The sequence below is a fragment of the Scardinius erythrophthalmus genome (genome assembly GCF_964197995.2).
Source record: "Scardinius erythrophthalmus genome assembly, chromosome: 25".
Classification (NCBI taxonomy): Eukaryota; Metazoa; Chordata; class Actinopteri; order Cypriniformes; family Leuciscidae; genus Scardinius; species Scardinius erythrophthalmus.
In genome coordinates, this window is record NC_138245.1 from 24,019,928 (window position 1) to 24,041,041 (window position 21,114).

Genomic DNA, 21,114 nt, shown 5'->3' on the forward strand with positions numbered 1-21,114 from the left:
ATTGCATTTAAAAAATATATAATTTTAAATAAATTTTTTAAAACTTAAATAGATTTTCCGTGTTGATAACACTTCATCACAATCCATTAAAAGATCCATCCATGTGATTATTTAGCTGTTTTGTTTGCATAGGCATATTTGTAGCGAACAGTGCAGGTCATTGTGCCAGTCGCCATGGCTATATTCATTCAGTAAATATTTGAGGTCCAACTTCCTGTCAAAAGATTTGATCCTGACTGAAATCCTGAGCACTGGAGCAGTCTCGTTGATGCCCAAAACACTGATGCCCAAGATGATGCTGATTTGAGCTCTAGTCTAAACTGTAATTAGGAACTCATTGACAAAGGTGAACATCTCATTTTTACTTGATACTGCATGTAGTAGCAGCTTTACGGGTATCCAAAAAAGATCTGTAGCTATATGCTGTGAGACGAGTGACACTAAATCAGATGATGCCAATGTAAATAAGTTTGTTTGAAATTTAGAATACTCACGATCCTCAGCACTCGCGTTGTGTGAAAATGTAAACCTCAGTTTAAAACTCAGTCATTATCTAGTTTTATTATCTATCTACAAGGTTAACCCAGGCTGGAAAGGGTAACAAAGGTCCTGGGATATCAGCCAGTAAAAATAAAACAAAAGATAAGCAGGACTTTGTACCTACATTTTTGCCAGGGTCTTCGTGAGACCTGTGTATTGGTTCTGGTGTCATTTTTTCTCTTTCTGCTTCACTTTTAAGAGTGGTCCCGGCCTGGTCACACAGTTGGTTAGGCTAATCCTGCAAGGAATTCACACAGAAAAACAAGCCTTGATCCAGTTTGTTCAAAACAGTGAAGGGGGAGATTCACAGAGAGTTCTGCCCAAGACCTTGAGGAATCATTGGCAGAATGCATCTCTCCTCAAATACACCCTTTGAACATGAAGACCTAAAGATGAGATTGGTTGCATTTGTAGGGTGCCTCATGCTTGCTTTTGCAGATGTGGGAGAGACGATACATCCTAGAGAAACTGGTTGGACTGGTTCGCTTTTAGTGGTGCCCATGGACGGAAGTCACTGGACTGGTGTGAAAGCCGTAGCGGAGGAGATGGGCCGCAGGGGTCACAAAGTGATGGTGGTCATTCCAGAGGTCAGTGTACTGCTAGGACCTGGAAAACACTACGTTACTAGAACGTTTCCGGTTCCATATGGACAGCAACAACTGGATGAACTCCAGGCTCGAAATGCTGAGGTGATGGATAATAAGCTGCAGCCTCTGTTGGAGAAGATCAGCACCAGAATCAGTAAAATGAGGAAATTTGTGGACTTCCAAAGGGCCACAGCTGAGAGTCTCCTCTTAAACCAAGAGCTGGTGGATTTCCTGAGGAAGCAGAATTTCGATGCGGTGCTCACCAGCCCAACTGTGCCAACTGGTGCCATCCTGGCTTATAACCTCTCCTTACCTGCTGTCTATATGTTGCGAGGCTTACCCTGCGGACTAGACTCGATGGCCACAGCCTGCCCAAACCCTCCATCTTACATCCCACGGTTCTTTACACACTATTCAGACCGTATGTCTTTTCGTCAACGTGTGCTGAACGTTCTAGTTAGCATCCTGGAGCCTTTGCTCTGCAGACTAATATATTGGTCTACTGAGGATGTAGCCTCCCGTTTCCTGCAGAGAGATGTAAGTGTGGTGGACATCCTGCAAAGTGGAGCTCTATGGCTGCTGCGGTATGATTTCAGCCTGGAGTTTCCTAAACCCTTGATGCCAAACATGGTTCTAATCGGGGGGATTAACTGTGCCGTGAAAAGGCCTCTAATTAAGGTGAGTGGAGGAATGTGTTTGCAGACATTTGAATGGATGCTTATTTAAATAGGTGTCACAAAAATGTTTGCTTCAGCTGTTTACTACACCAGGCATAGAAGTGGGTTTAAAGCTTAAAGGGATAGTTCACCCCAAAAATTATATTTCTATAATAATTTTCTCACCCTTATGTTGTTACAAAACCATGTGACTTTCTTCTGCGAAACACAAAAGAAGATAAATTTAAGAATGTTGGTAACCAAACTGTTTTAAGGACAATTTACTTCCATTTTATGGACAAGATATCTGAGCTATTTCTTAAAAGATAGCACTTTTCCAATATCTCTTACGATGGCAAATTAGAAAATAAGCTCTTTAGAAAATCCATAAATCAACTAAACTTCTACTGCCTGAATATGTTTTGTGAATTGGTTGCATCTTTGATCATAGTCGAAATATCAAAACATTTAGCACTGCCAATAATTAAGTTCTGTTTACATATTATTATTGTAATCATTTACCAGCAAAGTCTATGTGTAACTGGCAAACTCTGTGAACCCACATCTAGCCATTCAAAAGCTGGAAAACAATCTACTTGCTGATTATTTGATCAAAAATTGCAAAAGCAACCAGTTGATATTTTTGCACATATAGCAAGACAAACGGACACACAGCGGTAAAGCTTCACAACGTCAGTCTTTTTAAAGTACTTTTGGCTAGAAAGATGCACTTCATTGCAATTTTAGTGATCAGTATAGGCACAGGCAGTTGTGCAGCGCTGAACCAGAGTCCGTCTGGGAAGAGCAGTTGGACTGGGAAGCTGTTAGTGGTCCCAATGGATGGAAGTCACTGGACAGGAGTGAAGGCCTTGGCAGAAGAGATGGGACGCAGAGGTCACACAGTGATTGTGGTGATTCCAGAGATCAGTATGCGTTTGGGTCCAGGCAAACACTACATCACAAAGATATTTCCAGTCTCGTATGGGCAAGATCTAGTCAACCAAATAATGGTGGACCATGTTTGTGAATTGACAGCACCAGAGCAGTCCCTATTGAAGAGTGTGACTTCAAAGGTGGACTTTTTTAAAAAGACGTTTAACTTAATGTCCTCTACAACTAAAGGTCTGTTTAAGAATCAGGAACTTATAGAGTTTCTGAGAGAACAAAACTTTGATGCTGTTTTAACAGATCCTGCCCTACCAATGGGGCCCATATTGGCAGTTAATCTTTCCGTACCTGCGGTGTACATGTTAAGGGGATTGCCATGCGATGCTGCAGCCACAGCCCGTCCAGACCCTCCTTCATATATCCCACGTTTCTTTACACAAAACTCAGACCGCATGTCTTTTGGTCAGCGTGTGATGAACGTTCTTGTCAGCATGCTGGAACCACTAGTATGTAAGGTTGTTTACTGGTCCTTTGAAGAAGTGGCATCCAACTTCCTGCAGAGAGATGTGAGCATGGCTGAGATCCTGAGCACTGGAGCTGTCTGGTTAATGCGGTATGATTTCACCCTGGAGTTCCCCAAACCCCTGATGCCCAACATGCATCTCATAGGAGGAATTAACTGTGAAATTAAGAACCCACTGACAAAGGTGAGCATCACCTATGCTTGTCACATGATGCTTAGAGGTCTGAGGCACTTAACTGCAAGTATACTAGATATCTAAAATCAAATCTGTATGCTACAAGACTAGAAACAGACTAAAATAGGTGATGAACAGGTCAAGTTTTCAGGACATGATAAATGGGGGCATGATTTAGGGGGCATGTACACCATTCTTAACAACCTACAGTATCATTTTCCTGTAGTTTATATGGTTAGGGTTTAGGTTAGGAGTAGGGATAAAAGTTGGAACTTTTTTTCCTTCCAAAACCTGTTGACCCAACATGCCTACTCTGCAAAATCAAGACTTGACTTATTGTGATACTTATTGGACTAAACTTGACTGCCACAGCTTGCAAAAATTCTGACAATATTGAAGTCTTTGCTCTGCTGACTGATATATTAGTCACAGGGTATCTGTGGGTTTTTATAAAGTCTTAAATTCAGTTTGATCAAATTTAATAAAAAAAATAAAAAATAATTCTTGAATATCTCAAATGATATAACAAAACATAACTTACATTATAAGAAGTCTAAAATTTGGGCATGAGAACACAGGAATCACCATACAGCCTAATTGATTATTAAACTTCAAAATGCAATGATGAAATTGATGTGAGCATTGCATGTTCTTGCTGTTTCAGAGCAATTCACAATCAATAATGTTTATACCAAGCCATTGCTTATGATCTGCTGTTGATGAATTATGTTTTTATTTTGTAATAGGTTGTAGATCAGTGTTTCTCAACTCCAGTCCAGGGGACCCACCTTCCAGAATATTTTCGATGTCTCGTTAATTAAACACCTGATTCAACATCATCATCAGCTTGTTAAATAGGGAGACATCTAAAACATTCTGTGAGGTGAATCCCGAGGACTGGAGTTGAAAAACACTGTTGTAGATGGTTGTAAGAGTGCATGTTTTATCCCTTGTCTGTTTGAATGAGCTGCTGGAAGTAGTAAAGCATAGACACTACAAAATAAGAATCCCGGTGTGTTTCGGCCTTGTTTATTAGAATTCTTGCGTTTTGTCTCAAATCTTTTTTTTTTTTTTTTTTTTTTTGCTGATACTCTGTGTTCAACTCAGAGGTTAAAGAGCAACTTGCAGGTAAAAAAAAAATCTAAATGAATATATAACCGTGTATGAAAATACCATATGAAAAGATAATGCAGGATTTAAAATGTTTTAAAACGACATAATGACACCAATTTAGTAGATAAAGTGAGCGTTTCTTTGACTGCTCGTACAAGCCGCTTTTTTTCAACATCGCGTCATTTTACGTCACACGAGGGAGACGTGTGCTGTGCTCTGCCGCAGCTCAGTGCAGAGTAGGCTGGTATTCAGTAAGAGCGGTCGTGAGACAGTGTGTTTTCAGTAGTTTTTGTATTTCAATTTATCATCGTCATGGTAAATGTATGTGTTTGTGGAGCTTGCAAAAACTCCAGCCTGTCAGGACATCGAGTCCACCGGTTTCCTAACAGGAAAAAGGACGGTGCTATCTTTTGTGCCTGGGTGCGGGTTGTGCAGGTGAAGAGACGGGATTTCTCTTCCGCGTCGGCTTCGGAAAACGCGGTCGTGTGTAGCGTTCACTTCAGATCGGATGATTATCGTCCCGGCGATATGAAGGAGTTCAACATGGGATACCGAAGTAAGAACCGGGTGAGACTCAGAGCTAGTGCGGTTCCTTCAGTGTACGCATCTTCGGGTTCTCCCGCCGGATGTAGGCGCGAGCACAACATCAACTGGCAAACGCAATGTAAGCGGAACGAAACTGAGCTAACAGTTACTCGTTATTGTGTTTGTGTGGACCGTTTATCAGTTTGGACCAGTGCAGCGCGAGCCTGATCAAGCAACACTAGCCTAACTGCGAGGTAAATAAAGAGTTCGCCACTGAAGTAATAACATCGCTGCGAGATCTAGTGAGAAATATTCACATTTCTCCGTTATTAACGAATCAAACAGCGCTGACGTGAAAACCAGGAATAAACATTGTGCAATGAATGAACGAACTATCCAGTGTCCACAGATCAGCAACATTCACCATGGCTTTACTGTAGTAACACTAACTGCAACCATGGAAGTTTGGCATTTTCCACTAAGGCCCAGTATGCATCCACCTCCCTGTAACACTGACTTTCCTCAGCTGTAAACATTGCCTCGCATTTCCCACACAAGCACCTATGGAACAAAAAATGTATCATGAATAAATATCTCTCTGTCTCTCCATGAGAAACTGCTAAGTTATATCACGTAACGTTAGTCTGGGGCCTGGGCGGATATTAATGAGCATGACAAACGCCTGATCAAAGCTTAGTTTCTGTTATTGTAAGTTCCAATATGTTCTGTCTAACATTAATCCTGGCCTGTCCCTGCTCTCTTGGCAGCCTAGCAGGCTCATAATTGTATGGCTGTGGTCCGTAAACAATTTCCTCAGCGTCCGAAATGTCATTGCAATCCATATTTCCCTGTTGTGTGAATCGACCGCTCTCCCTCGTGCTACGTCACGACTCTCGCCCGTCACGCCCATTTTCAGATGCGGAAGTAAAATTTTCTCACAAAAACGACTCCAGAAGCCACTGTAGCATATTTATAATTTTTTTTTAAAGAAAATCTAGTTCCTACATTATTTTTCTATACATTGACTTGTTGGGTATTCTAACCTGCAAGTTGCTCTTTAAAGCTGAGTTGATTTACAGTCTTCTTCAGGGGGAGCAAAGAGTATCATTTGGCTTGAGAGGCAACTGTTTGTTTATGATAACAAGTTAGGATATAGGAGATTAATTAACCTGCTAAACTGCTACTAAATGAACATGGCTTGGTTGCATTTTTGGACAGTCCCAACAACACTGCCAGTGAAGTTCTTTTGACACTGACAATTTTTTAACCAGTTATGACTGCTTGCTAACTACAAGCTAAATATTAAGTTAAGCCTTCTCATTTTTGTTGTAAAAAGACACTGGAGAGCTTTGTTTCTTACCATGAATGTGTTTAAATTGTTTTTAAAGGGGTGGTATAATGCCCTTTTCACAAGATGTAAAATAAATCTCTGATGTCCCCAGAGTGTGTGTGTGAAGTTTTAGCTCAAAATACCCCACAGATATTTTTATATAGCATTGAGGGTTAGCAAAAACGCACCGTTTTGTGTCTGGCCCTTTAAATGCAAATATGCTGCTGCTCCCAGCAAAGAGGACAGGGGTTCGAGCTCGTGTCGTGTGTTAGCAGCTCCGATTACCTCACGCAGACATACACTAAAATGACAGAAACTGTTCTGCCTTTTATGTTTAAACGGAGTCAGACAAAGATGGAGAGACTCAAGAAGAAGTGACAACAGCACGTAGAAAGCAACAGGACGTCTCTGAATGGTTAGTTGATGAATTCATGTTGCTGATGTGGAGTTAACCATCTTCAATTAGCATATTCTGTCATGCTATCTATAGATCGCTCATATTGGAACTGTTGTGAGATGCACACAGAGTGACTTTCTATTGCATGTGGAAAAAGCTGACTCACATATGTAACGTTAAATTACTTGACTACAACAACTTTTCCTCTTCTCAACAAGGACTGCGTGTTCCCGGGGACGGGGTTTAAATTTTAGGGTTGGTGTTGTCACTAAGCCTGGAGGAATGTCGTGTACGTTAGTCCCTACCAGCCGTTTGTTGTAGTCCTTAAAAAACGATTTCTTTAAAAGCAAATATCTCCCTTTGCTTTGAACTTTGAGCGTTGTAACTTTGCAGATGCTGTTTATGCTCAAAAAGCAACATTACACACTAACTAAAGTTAGAAAAGTGAAATCATACTCAACCACCCCTTTAAAAAAAAATAATGGTTACTCCCAGATCATATGTCTAGCTACTAGCAAGCTGGAAAGCAATTTGCTTGCTATCTATCTGATAATAAGTTGCGAAAGCAGTCAGATGATATATTTGCACATAGGGAGACACACAGGCACACAGAGGCTCTCAATGTCAGGAGAAGAATTTTTGTCTAGAAACATGCACTTAACAGTGATTTTATGTCTAGTGATCAGTATAGTCATTTGTGCAGCGCTGAACCAGAGTCCGTCTGGGAAGAGCAGTTGGACTGGGAAGCTGTTAGTGGTGCCAATGGATGGAAGTCACTGGACAGGAGTGAAGGCCGTGGCAGAAGAGATGGGACGCAGAGGTCACACAGTGATTGTGGTGATTCCAGAGATCAGTATGCGTTTGGGTCCAGGCAAACACTACATCACAAAGACATTTACGGTCCCATACGAGCTGGAGTTGATCAACGAGATAGTGACCGAGCAAGTTCGTGAGTTGACAACCTCAGGGAAATCCCTACTGGAGAGTGTGACTTCAATAGTGGGAAATATGTTAAAGATGTTTAACTTAATGGCCTCTACAAGCGAAAGTCTGTTCAAGAGCCAGGAGCTTATAGAGTTTCTGAGAGAACAAAACTTTGATGCTGTTTTAACCGATCCTGCCCTACCAACGGGGCCCATATTGGCACTTAATCTTTCCGTACCTGCGGTGTACATGTTAAGGGGATTGCCATGTGGCCTTGATGCTGTGGCCACAGCCTGTCCAGAACCTCCTTCATATGTCCCACGTTTCTTAACACAAACCTCAGACCGCATGTCTTTTGGTCAGCGTGTGATGAACGTTCTTGTCAGCATGCTGGAACCACTAGTATGTAAGGTTTTTTACTGGTCCTTTGAGGAAGTGGCATCCAACTTCCTGCAGAGAGATGTGAGCATAGCTGAGATCCTGAGCACTGGAGCTGTCTGGTTAATGCGGTATGATTTCACCCTGGAGTTCCCCAAACCCCTGATGCCCAACATGCATCTCATAGGAGGAATTAACTGTGAAATGAAGAACCCACTGACGAAGGTGAGCATCACCTATGCTTGTCACATGATACTTAGAGGTCCGAGGCACTTAACTGCATATACTAGATATCTACAATCAAATCTTACAGTATGTGATCTAGAAACTGTCTAAATGAGGTGATGAAAAGGTAAACGTTTCAAAAAGGCCAGATGAATGTATTAGAATATAGAATATTCACAACTCTCAGGACTCGTATTGTGTGATTAAACTAAAGCATATTTAAAGTCAGGAGAACCCAGACTAGAAAGGATGGTAAAAGAAACAAAAGACGAGTGGGACTCTGAACCTACGTAATTCATTACCAGGGTCATTTTGGGTGAATGTGGCTTCTACATGTTTCTGTAGCAACATCCTTGTTGGTCCTGGAACAACATTTCTGACAACCAATCAGAATTTAGTATTTGGTATTAATGTATTAGATTGCAGACTGCAGATTAGACTCAACCACCGCAGCATGCCCAGTTTCTGTCTTGCGTCCCAAAATTCTTCACACAAAACTCATACAGTATGTATTTTCATCAATGTGTTCTGCATCTTGTGAGCATCTTGAAGACTTTGCTCTGCAGACTGATATTTTGGCCAACCAATCAACTTTAAGCTCTACCAGTTTTATGTCTAGTGATCATTATAGTCTGTTGTGCAGCGTCGGACCAGAGCCCGTCTGGGAAGAGCAGTTGGACTGGGAAGCTGTGAGTGGTATCAATGGATGGAAGTCACTGGACACTTGTGATTGTGGTGATTCCAGAGATCAGTATGCGTTTAGGTCCAGGCAAACACTTATGAACATCACAAAGACATTTCCACTCTCGTATGAGCTGGAGTTGTTCATCCCGACATTGACCAAAAATATTCATCAATTGACAACCCCAGGGCAATCCCTACTGGAGATCCCTACATGATTCTGATAGATGGAATTAACTGTGAAATTAGGAACCCACTGAAAAAGGTGAGACTAGTGTAACACTAAATCATATGATGAAATGGTAAACTTTTCCTGATAAATGTTTTGAAATGTAGAATATTCACAACATTTGAGAGTCACATTGTGAGATATATGTAAAACTAATGCATTTTCAAAAACACTTTATTATTTGAGGGTGAACCCAGACTGGAAAGGGTGACAAATGTCCTAGGATCTCAGCCAATTAAAAGGCAAAAGAAGAGTTGGACTTTGTACTTAGTCATTCATTGCTAGGGTCTTAGATTTTCTCTATCTGGTTGTTACTTGTATTTGAGAATAGTCACTAAAAAATCTTGTTCAAAACAGAGAAGTCCATGTGTTAACCTATTAATTTTAAACTATAAAATATTAGGTATAAATGTCCTTCACACAACAATGCATGAACAGGTAAGGCAGCAAAGACAGCAAACTAAGCCATGTGTGTGTTGTAAACATTATTTCAGTGACAAAGCATATTTTAATAGTAGGCTATGGGTTAAATTCGTATTGCCCTTCAGTAGGTGATAAGTCGAGTCTATGTAATGATTTGCAGCAGTGACTTTATTTCTTCTCTGGCCTTCCAGGGGCAAATGCATAAGCATATACTGTACATACGATAGACTAGTGTTGCATGCATGATCATCAGGCACTCTTTTGGTAAAATAAATGTTTTTTTTGCCTGCACCCTTCACGAATACTCAATTTATTTTGTTTAATCACTCTGTGCAGTACAACACAGCACACCAACTGTTGTTGATACCATTTTTCCTCGCACAGAATTTTCTTGTTTCATAAAATGACTGCAGGTGTCACTGTTCTCTCTGTCAATTTTTGCATATAGTCCTAAAGAGATAAACATCAGTTCAGTTGTTAGTGTTGTATTCCCTTAGCGTAGCTGGGTGGGGATGATTACTGTTGAGACATAATGGTAACCAGCAATGGCTTTTGTATGATTTTGCATGTGGCTGACTGAGTCAGTGAATCTTACTGGGTTACTTTGTTGTAATTTATCAGTATTTTATGTATTTGGGAAGTTGGTAGAATTAGATTACAGCTAGTGTAATTCATGCAGACAGTAAGTCTTAAAAAGATTTCATCAGGACATGTATGAGGTCAAAAAAGAAAGATTTTACCAATAAATAGAACTGCGGCGACTAATAGAAAAGTGGTTGTCTTTTTTGACCGATGGATCCCCCAAATCAGGGAGCTGCTATTATATAAAAGTTGTAGTAGTGCTACTAGTAGTTTTTAAGGATTTATTTATTAATTTAAGAACTTGGTAACTCTTTAGAATACTGTTCCGTCATTAATGAATAACACAGGAACAAATAAGCAACACACGATTAACATTCTACAATTAACTAACAAGAAACTCTGATTAATGAATTAGTAAGTAATAGTGCTTAGTCGAATGTGGTACAGTAGTTCAGTATTAGCTAATCAATAACTGTATAATTGTGTCATACCTCCCAGAGAACTATTAAGAACTACTATATACAGGTTCATAATTAACATGAATAATGCATAATATAAAATTAATTCTAAAGTGAAGATCATGGTAACGTCTCATAGTAATGACTCAAGTGTTACCAAATCCATCTGAATTAATTACTATCCAAAACCTTACAAAAACCTCAAAAGTGTAGAATGACTCCAGTCAGTGCTTGAGAGTTATCATATTTTTCACCTTAAAATAATGATCCAAATAGTAATTAGTTCCTTCTGAAGGATGTAGTAACACTTGAGTCATTACGAAAACCTTAGAAAAACCTCAAAATCTTACAATCTACACTTTTACTTAATTGTTTAATCAGTTTCTTTTTATAGTAGTTACTAGAGTGTTAATATTGCCTTACTAATTTGTTCCTGTATAGTTATTCATTAATGACGGAACAACAGTATTCTAAAGTGTTTCCAAGAACTTTGCTGTTACTGCTTTTTGAAAAAAAAAATAATAATAACCTGATTATCGATGTATTAACATTAGGGATGCACCGATGTGAAAATTGTGGCCGATACCGATAACCGATATTAATATTGCTGTTATGGCCGATACCGATATTTACCGATGTCGATATCTCTGTATAGAAAACAAATTTTAATGATTATCAAATAAAGAGCTATTTTCCAAAACACTTTTTTTTTTTTTTTACTTTAGAAATGACTGATATTGGGCACCTTTACCTGTATGCAAAATATGTCACACATACGACACACATGCATTATATTGCATTGCATATAATGTGTGCTGGTCAACTTGTCTAAAATTAAGAAACCCTTAGAAAACAGGAAAAAAAAAACAGGAACATTGTGTACAATTAAGATAGGCTACTTAATTTATTATTCCAATATCCAAATATGATACTAAATAGCACAGGGAAAAGGGCTTCTATTTGTGTCGTGCTGTCTTTGCCTTTGAACATTGCACATTTTAAACAGGACACGCATTAGCTGAATAAATGTTAGCCAATTCAAACATATTTATAGAAAACAGTTGACAATGAATAGACAGGAGTCCAATAATAGCATAACGAATCACTTATTCTAAAAATAATAACAAGTATGCTATAAGACGAATCCGACATATGGGCTGTGTTAACAGTAAAACGTCCGTCATTTAACGAATTTTAAAAACACGGATGGATAATACAAAATGCTTTCTGACATTTTGAAAGAAAAAAAAAAACAAGCAAGAACAAAATTTAAACTTAGCCCGTCAATTTTTCATTTTACAATTATCTTCTCTCTCTCTCTGTGTGCGCGCGTCCGTGTTTGTGAGGGAGAGCTCGCGCAGCACTGATACATCGGTAGCCTACTTTTTAATCCATAAGTAACGAACGCGCTAGTTTTCATACAAAATAAATATGTAACATAATTAGGTAGGATACTTTAGTTATTATTAACACAATAACGTAACACATGAAGGCTACGTTTCTCAACACTGAAGGCTTGTTCGACTTCATGCAGCTCTGCGCAGACCGATCGGCGGCTGACTTGAAGCAGTGCATGCCGGTTAGAAATTTTGTCCGACTTGATCCAGCGCCGACGCCACGTGACTGTGACGTATGCCATCAAAGTACCGCGAGACCGATTCGAGAGTAGCCGGAGAACTCAGCCAGCGCAGCTTCTCAAGAGCGGCTGCACTGGGCTTCACGAGGGCTGATGACGACACAGCTGTTCCACGATTAGCCAGATCCGTTGCATGACAACGATCACGTGTGTTTCGTGTTTATTCAAACACCTTTAGTTCCTCTAAAGCGCACAACAAATCAGTTTTTTATAACAGTAAACACTCTTTTCATGTAGTTGCGATGTTATATTGTGTCATGTTTATCAAAATAAAACTGATTAAAAAACGTAGACTCCACTTCATTGATAGTAGCTTATGTTGAAGGTTGAACTTTATTCTTGTTCAAACAGACGATGTGTGAAAAAGCAGTATATAAAGTATTGAATGAAAATGTCTCTGAAACATTATTTGGCAAATATTGCATTTATTTCACTTCAGCTGTGGTAAAGTATGCAAACACCACGTGAGCGGTCACTACGGGAACCAGAAAGTGTCCGACTTCACGTCTCCGTTTGCAGCTCCTCCCCGTCTGCACGCGGCTACTCTCGCCGATCGGGTGCATCCAGCCGCAGCCGATGTCGAACACACCTTGAGAATGAATAATAAACGCCTGTTTCTCCACTCGCGCTTATCAGTAATCCACAAGTCACACGTGCGGTCACTTTTGAGAAAAATCAAATTCGAACGGGTATCAAATATCAAGCAATATTCAAATATCTACGAGTCAAAAAACGATCAATCAAAAATGTGTCATGAAGAGGGAAAAATCATAAGTCGCACTGGACTGCGTTAACAATGTTACTGACGGGACAGTTCTCTGTAACGCACGTCCAAAGACTGCTTTAAAACTTTCACAGAGACCTCAAACAGAAAGCACAAAGCCTGTCTTTAAATTTAATTTCGTTTTGTATTAATTGTATCTTAATTTTGATCAATGTTTCATCAAAAACAAACAACGTAAATATTAGAAAATATTTAATCAGGACATGGAGGCGAAAGCGCGTGAACTGAAGCGCGTCTCAAATGAACCGAAACCTACCTGCCTCACAGACCTGAGACATAGCCTATATAGAAAGCTTGAAACATCTATTTTTAAACAGAACAATTCAAAATGAAAGAAAACAGACTGTTCTCTGCTTATGTCATCTGTATGAAATGTGTATTTCTCTCAGGCGCGTTCACTGCACGAGTCAGCATCAGTAACTTAATCTTCAACTTCACACGTCAAATATCGGCCTGTTCACATCGGCCCTATTTTGACATCGGACCGATACCGATGTGTAAAAAAAATGACCATATCGGCCGATATTATATCGGCGGCCGATATATCGTGCACCCCTAATTAACATAGTCTCTTAAACAGGAGACCATGAGAGAACTATACTGCAGTAATCCTCACTCCTAATGTCTTTCTTGAAGAAAATATATAGTTTGTTTTTCCTTGTTGGCAAAATACCCTATGTGGATATTAATGTTATGGAATGCTATTTAAAAAGCATGTGGGGGTATATTGTTAGTCACGCTATCTCTTGAACACGAGGAGATTGAAAGCAAAGGAGTGGCAAACTTCTCACGCGAGCTGGGTTTGAGGGGAAGGGGGAGGTGCTGGTCGGAGTTGCATTGCTTCCTCCTAATGCTCTTGAGTTTATTCAGCTGCTTGTAACTTAGTCTCTGAGTTGTCTTACTTATCTTAGGAATGGTTTCAGATGTGAAATGCTAAATCCATAGTTATCCCCACCAAAGAACTGTGATGTATTTGGATGTGTACAAAGTAGGGGTTCTGCTTTTACTTTTGTATTTAAGTGTGTAAAGACCTCAGTCTCTTGTAATGAACAATGTTGGCATTTGGTTACAGGATAAACATTTCGCAGATTTGTAAAACACCTGTTGATTTCTTTTTTTTTCAACAGTGCTATCTCTTCTTGTAAGAATTTGATTTGTGTAAATGCATGTTATCCTTTTTTTGCGAAACAGGATGGCATCCTGACTGCCTTCCAAAATTTGCATGATTAACATCTGCAACTAAAAACACAGATAAATGTCATTCTCTCTTGCTCATTCTTTCACTCTCTTGTTTTTCAGTCACACACGAGAGAGTCTAAACACAGCCCCTTTTCCTGGAGGAGGAGTTTTCTCCTCTCCTTTTCTTTCAGTGCTTGTGTCTGGTCTTAGGCAGACCCAGTTATGCTGAAGGAGGGCTGGCTGTGGGGGCTGGGTTCAGGGCTGCTGCTGCTCTGGCTGGGTGCCTGGCTGAGGCCTGCGGAGGGTGGCCGGGTGATGGTCATGCCTGTTGAAGGCAGCCACTGGCTCAGCATGAAGGTGTTGGCGACCGAACTGGCCCAGAGAGGCCATGACATCCTCTTGCTGGTGCCTGAGACCAACATCATGATCCAGAGTTCAGAGCTCTTCCGCACCGAAACCTTCCCGGTGAACCTCTCCAAAGATGAGCTGTCCACCAGTTTGAAAGGATTTCAGCAGGGGGTGTTCAAGCGTAGTCCTGCGATGATGGACATCATTGTCCAATTGGAGCGGCTGCTGAACTTCACGGAGTCGCAGGTGCTAGGATGCGAGTCACTGCTTTACAACAAACCTCTAATGCAGAAGCTGAAGGAGGAGAACTTTGAAGCGGTGCTCACCGATCCCTTCCTGCCATGTGGACCTATTATTGCTACCGCTCTAGGTATCCCTGCTGTCTACTTCCTGCGTGGCATACCTTGCGGCCTTGACTTTTTGGCTTTACAGTGTCCTTCTCCTCCATCCTACGTACCTCGGTTTCAGTCTGGCAGCACTGACAAAATGACCTTTGCAGAGCGCATTCAGAATTTCATCATGAGTGGTGTGGAGCTGGTGCTGTGTCGAATAATGTACGCCAGTTTTGATGAACTTGCTGCAAGATACCTGGATGCAGATGTGACGTACCGGGAGATCGTCTCCCACGGAGCTATCTGGTTGTTTAGATATGATTTTACATTTGAGTTCCCCAGACCTCTCATGCCAAATATGGTCCTCATCGGGGGCATCAACTGTCGGAAGAGTGCCTTACTTTCTGCTGTAAGTCACCAGAGATGCCTTTTTTGAATTTGGCCAGGATAAGTCAAATCAAGTGACCATTATTTATATAGCGCTTTTTACAATACAGATTGTTTCAAAGCAGCTTTACAGTAATAATGAATGTATTAATAATGAATAATCTAAATAATGCAACAGAGTTTGTTTCTGCTGTACAGCAGATCTAGAAGAAAATAGCATCATAGTTCAGTGATGGTTCATTTTTGTTGTAAAAAAAGTTATTAATTTAGTTTGTTTATATAGCCGCTCTGGAGAAAACAGTGATCAGTTCAGTTCTCATAATGGTGTCAATGCAGGCAGATCAATAATAATGTTGAATATTAAGTGTCCCCAACTAAGCAAGTCAAAAGCCAAAGGTGTCAAAGGCGACAGTGGCGAGGAACCAAAACTCCATCAGGTGACAGAATGGAGAGGGGGAAAAAAAGACCTTGGGAGAAACCAGGCTCGGTCGGGAGGCCAATTCTCCTCTGGCCAACGAACAATCAGTGTATGATAATGATTCAGGGCAGCATTACTGGTCAGATTGGATCAGATCATTCAGAATATTTATCCAGGATAAGAAAATATACTAAAAATATAACATTTTACAATGAGGTCTTTGCCTTTTATAAATGCGTTGTTAATATAATTTCTTAAACATGTTCAATAGTCAGTAACTACTAGTTCTAGGCTATGATTTTCTAAGGAGGAAAGAAGTTATGTAAATTTGGGTTGGGGTCAGTGTCGGTTCTGGGAATATGGGTTCCATTTTTGAGTTTTGACATTGTTGCTTTGCCCTTACATGCATTATGTTTTCCCAGATACAAACATAACCCATGGTAATATGACTCCCCTCTCCAGGGCATTGTTAACCTAAGGCAACATGATGTGTTCAGTGTAGTCTTTGGCACGCAACCTCCGCCTTCACTTTCCTCTGTGTTATTTTCCTTGTCAGCCACCCTTCCTTCCACGGGGCCCGAAACAAAGGCTGAGGTTCTTTTTACTGACAAAATAATCAATTCCGAGCTCAGAAAACTCTGGAAACTATGTGATTGTGTAATGCATGCAAAGCATAGATTCTGAAATCACTTGCAGTATATTCTTCAAATGAGATCAAGTCAGATTTAAAAACTAGTGTAATTACTTTCATGTTTTTTTTCCTCTGTCATGTAGAAAAACAACTATAAATTGTAACTTGTATCAGTTTGTGTGGATGACTTAAAGCCCATAAAGACACCAGACAGATGAACATGGATATGGTTTGGTGTTGATTAAGGGATACAATGGGTCTTGCTTATGAAGCTGTGAGAGTACATAATGCAAACATGTCTGCTTTTTCTCAGCTATATGTCTAGTTTACAATGTTGAGTCACAGTGTCATGACTTAATTTCGGCTTATTCTCTGGCTTGTTGTCTGTCTTTTACAGGAGGTGGAGGAATTCGTCATGGGTTCTGGAGAGCATGGTATTGTGGTGTTCAGTCTGGGTTCTCTGGTCTCTTCCATGCCAAAAGAAAAAGCTGCCATCTTCTTCAAGGCTTTCAGTATGATTCCACAGAGAGTAAGAAAGAATTTAAGTTGGAACGGCATACATTTCAGAAACTACATACTGGGGGAAATCACTTGGCTGTAAAGCAAAGCGTCTTAGAGTAGTTATTCTGGTGTAACTTAATTGTTCAAACAAAGTGTAAAATAATCCTTTCAACTACCCAAATTTACTAATTCCAGGCTTTTAGAGCTGGTGCGTGACCTGAGCCTATTCTCTTCAGCATCCCAGATGTTCAGTCATCTCTCAGCTAAAGATTGGAGGATTTATGAGTCCACTTACCCAATTGCATTCCCATTAAAGCGTGTTAAAGTGTAAAACTAAGTGGAGGCTGCACGCAGAGCTTTAGCTATAGCTGGGGAGAAAGTCCAGGAGAACATCTTGTTCTCATTAAAGTTATCATGCGTGCTTAACGGAGGGTTTGGCACTATGCAGGAGTGTATAGTATTTTTTTTTATTAGACCAAGGCAATTTATTACCTGGCAATGAATCATTGAATCAGTTAACCCTCTAACTCTAAAAGTGCATATATTTTTGAGAGTATTTGGATATTTTGCATTTGGCTTGATATAAATATATTGATTTTATAGCATTATATAGCATAAGTGTCCACATACTTGCATTAAAATGATTACAAAGGGTACTTCTAGTAGTTAAAGTCTGGTAACCTGGTTCAACTGTGGACTGGATTGAGATTCTTTTACTGTTGCATACTATTGTATAACTGGTATAACGTGTCCATAAGCTAGTTTCAGGAGGACTGTCATTGGAGTCATTGTACTTTAAGTTGCTTTGAAAAAAAAAAAGTGTGCTGAATGTCACTTTTTCTAGGTTCTGTGGCGGTATACGGGTGAGATCCCTGATAATGTCCCTGAAAACGTTAAGCTGATGAAGTGGCTTCCACAGAATGACTTACTTGGTGAGTTTCTCTGGGTTTTTTGTTGTTGTTGTTTATGCTAAGCTTACATATATTGTACATCCAGGTGTAGGTTAATTTTTCTTTTAGCTGCGCAATGAGTACCTTAAAGCACTTTTCCCATACCATACAACATTTAATTAGCTAATTTAATGCTTTGTATATGTTATGCTGAAATTCTTCTGCAGCCGAAAGTATGACTCTGTTTTAATAATCAATAGATTATTTCTAGTACAGATCTAGAAACCTATTTGCAGATCTATGGAACCAAGTAATTGTGTAATATATTTGTCTGTTTTTCCAAATCCAGGGCTGGAACGACTTTTTTTTTTTTCTTCTTTTTTTTTGTAACACTTTATTTCAATTGTCTATACTTTAGACATTCTGTACTAACTATAAGTAACTTTGCAACTACATGTCATTTATTATTGTGAAATCCAGGGATTCACTTGGCTTATCCCTTGTGTTATTAGTTAAGGATCAGCCAACCACAGATTCCAGCTACAACATGGATCATTAAACCGAGAACACAGAAGCAGCTTTTGTTAAACAAGCTGTGTAAAGTATTTAATTTGTCTGGCATGTCAGGTATGATTGCAATGACTGGAGAGCAGAACCCATTCAGACTCATAATGTTAGCTAATCCTATTAACTGTGGTTATTTTAGCACTGATGCTGGACCAATGAGCAATTTGTCAGCTATATAAATTCTGGGCAATTTTAAATCAAAAGGGTGCTAGGCTGTACACCTGTTGATCTCTTGAAATTCACCTGCAAAGATCAATAAATGACGGATGAGAATCTCAAAACATACTACTGAACAATTAAAATTGAAGCATTATACAGTGAGATCCAAAGGCTGCTAGGGACTTCTATTTTGCATTTTGATACACTTTTTTGATTACAAATTATATGATCACCACAAGACTTTGAGAAGTTGAATTGACGCAAAAGTGAAAAACTAAGAAACTTTGAATTTTCTTTATACGACAACAACTTGTTTATTTGATAAGAATATTTGTTTTATTTTAACTTCTTGTTTGACATTTTTCAGTCCTAAAAGTTTATTATAAGGTTTAAATACCAAAAAAAGTCAATCAATCAATCAATTCATTTATTTATTTATTTAAAAGATTTTAAAAATAACTGTAAAATTTAAATAAAATAAAAAATGAAAATTCTGTCATCACAAAAATAGTTTGCAGATTCAGAATATGGGTAACTAAACAGTTGATGGACCCCATTGACTTCCATAGTATTTTTTTCCCATACTATAGGAGTCAATAGGGTCCATCAACTGTTTGGTTACCCATATTCTTCAAACTATCTTCTTTTGTGTTCAGCAGAAGAAAGAAATTCATACAGGTTTGGAACAACTGCCTTACCATCATCATCATCATCATCTGCTGTATATACCATCGAGTCCTGTCAAAAGCAATAAGTGACTTTAACTCATGCCATTTATTAAAGGTCATCCCAAAGCAAGAGCCTTTATCACTCATGGTGGGACGCATGGAATCTACGAGGGCATCTGTCATGGTGTTCCCATGGTGATGATTCCCCTCTTTGGTGACCAGGGTGACAACGTGCACCGCGTGGCGACTCGAGGGGTGGGAGTGATCCTCAGCATCTATGACATCACTGCACAAACACTGGTCGATGCTCTTAACGCAGTTATTAATGACAGCAGGTGACTGTTTGAACATCTTTTTTTTCATTTGTTTCTTTTTTTCTCTTTCATAATCTCAATATATCTCTCTTGCTGTCTCCTGTAGCTATAAGCAAAAAATGGAGAAGCTGTCGGCCATACACAATGACCGTCCCATGCAGCCCTTGGATCTCGCGGTGTACTGGACAGAGTTTGTTATGAGACACAAGGGGGCTGATCATCTGAGACCTGCTGCCCATGACCTCAACTGGCTTCAGTACCACAGTCTGGATGTGATTGGCTTTCTGCTCTTTATTGTACTGATTGTAACTCTAGTAACATTTAAATGCTGCGCACTGTGCTGGAGACGCTGCTGTAGAAACACGCAGAAAAGGAAGGAAGACTGATCGTATAGCGATTAAAAAGTGCTATTTTCTACCGTTTCAGTTTCCCAATGCTAAAGTCATGAGAAGCCTGACTTCTATCAGCTGACAACTGAGCCAAAGGATGGGTTTTTTAAAACTGCAGTTTTGTAAACAGGGATCACACATCAATATTTTGAAGCAGTTTCATGTGTGTAAAGATTTTGTTTCTTAAGATTTTAGTTTCACATGCTTTCATTTTGATTTCACCGACCACTACTACCTATAATTGTCTTAATGGACCTTTATCAGTAAGAATAGATGCTGTGTTGAATATGACACAACTTAAAGGCTGTGAAACAAAAGTATAAGCTTTTCTAATTTTTACAACCATTGATTTGTTTGTTTTTTATTTCAATTGAAATTCATTCATCTTCTATGTTTCATCAACTTATGATCAACACCAAGGCATTCAACATTTTTCATGTGAGCTGAATTGCCTAAACTTATTCCAGTAATCTTTTTTTCCCCTCGATTTTTCTCCTAATTTTGCTCCTATGCTCTATTAAATGATCGTGACAAATCAATTTTGTATGAAAGGAAATTTTTTGTTGTGCACTTGTAGCCTCTTATGTTCTGAAAAATCACTCTCTGAACTGGAAAAAATAAAATCCTAAAATATGAACACAGCAAAGTTTTTATTTATTATGAAATACAAAAACCTCAGACTCATTTCTCATATGATATAGGCAATAAAATAGAACCCTATGACCTTACGTTAGTTAAAAACTGGTTGTGCAAGGGTTGTTACGTTTAGTGGCTGAACTGTAAACACAAATTTTAATATCACTTTTCTTAAAACTGGAAAAAGGGTAAAGCCCAAGTTTCATTTCTGCTGAAAGCTATGGTTGTGCAAGATTTGAAAACTCAAATCTTTTTAAACTGTTGAACAAAGTCTCATTTGTAAATGTAGTTTCTAAAGCACTGTAAGCAAAGAACAATTCAAAACCTACTTTCTTGAATTTACTTTAAGCGACCCCTGGTGGAGGGCAAATTAAACTTTTCTATTGTCTAGATTTAATTCATTTTTTTTTTTATAATATTTTGCAGCATGCTTTGTTCAAATTTATACTGTATCTTGAAGTGAAACATATGTTTATTATATAATGCTATCCAATTATATTCGTAGATGGCGACCAATGACTCGTGTGATGAAATTATTGAAGAAAGAAAAGACAAGAAATCAAAACTCAAATTCCATGTAATCAAATCTGGTGTTTTATTTGTATGATCTCAATTAAAACACAAAGTCAGTGTATTCTTAC

The 21,114-nt window shown here is 39.2% G+C and overlaps 2 protein-coding genes across 3 annotated transcripts; both read left to right on the top strand.

Annotated features, from left to right (window-relative positions):
- Window positions 1-913: 913 nt before the first annotated feature.
- On the top strand, window positions 914-3,453 carry LOC308685722 (UDP-glucuronosyltransferase 1A6-like; the record flags this gene model as incomplete). Its single annotated transcript, XM_081357685.1, has 2 exons — window positions 914-1,805; window positions 2,572-3,453. The coding sequence occupies exons 1-2, from the start codon at window positions 933-935 to the stop codon at window positions 3,451-3,453; spliced, it is 1,755 nt and encodes a 584-aa protein (XP_081213811.1). The 5' UTR covers window positions 914-932.
- Window positions 3,454-7,311: 3,858 nt separating this feature from the next.
- On the top strand, window positions 7,312-20,984 carry LOC308686124 (UDP-glucuronosyltransferase-like). 2 transcript variants are annotated; one of them, XM_081358513.1, is made up of 6 exons: window positions 13,889-14,042; window positions 14,354-15,322; window positions 16,747-16,878; window positions 17,695-17,782; window positions 19,250-19,469; window positions 19,555-20,984. In XM_081358513.1, the coding sequence occupies exons 2-6, from the start codon at window positions 14,456-14,458 to the stop codon at window positions 19,832-19,834; spliced, it is 1,587 nt and encodes a 528-aa protein (XP_081214639.1). In that variant the 5' UTR covers window positions 13,889-14,042; window positions 14,354-14,455; the 3' UTR covers window positions 19,835-20,984. The 2 variants fall into 2 exon arrangements, with proteins under 2 accessions (XP_081214638.1, XP_081214639.1); XM_081358512.1 differs by lacking the exons at window positions 13,889-14,042; window positions 14,354-15,322 and adding an exon at window positions 7,312-8,261 and having other exon boundaries at window positions 19,555-20,479.
- Window positions 20,985-21,114: the final 130 nt, after the last annotated feature.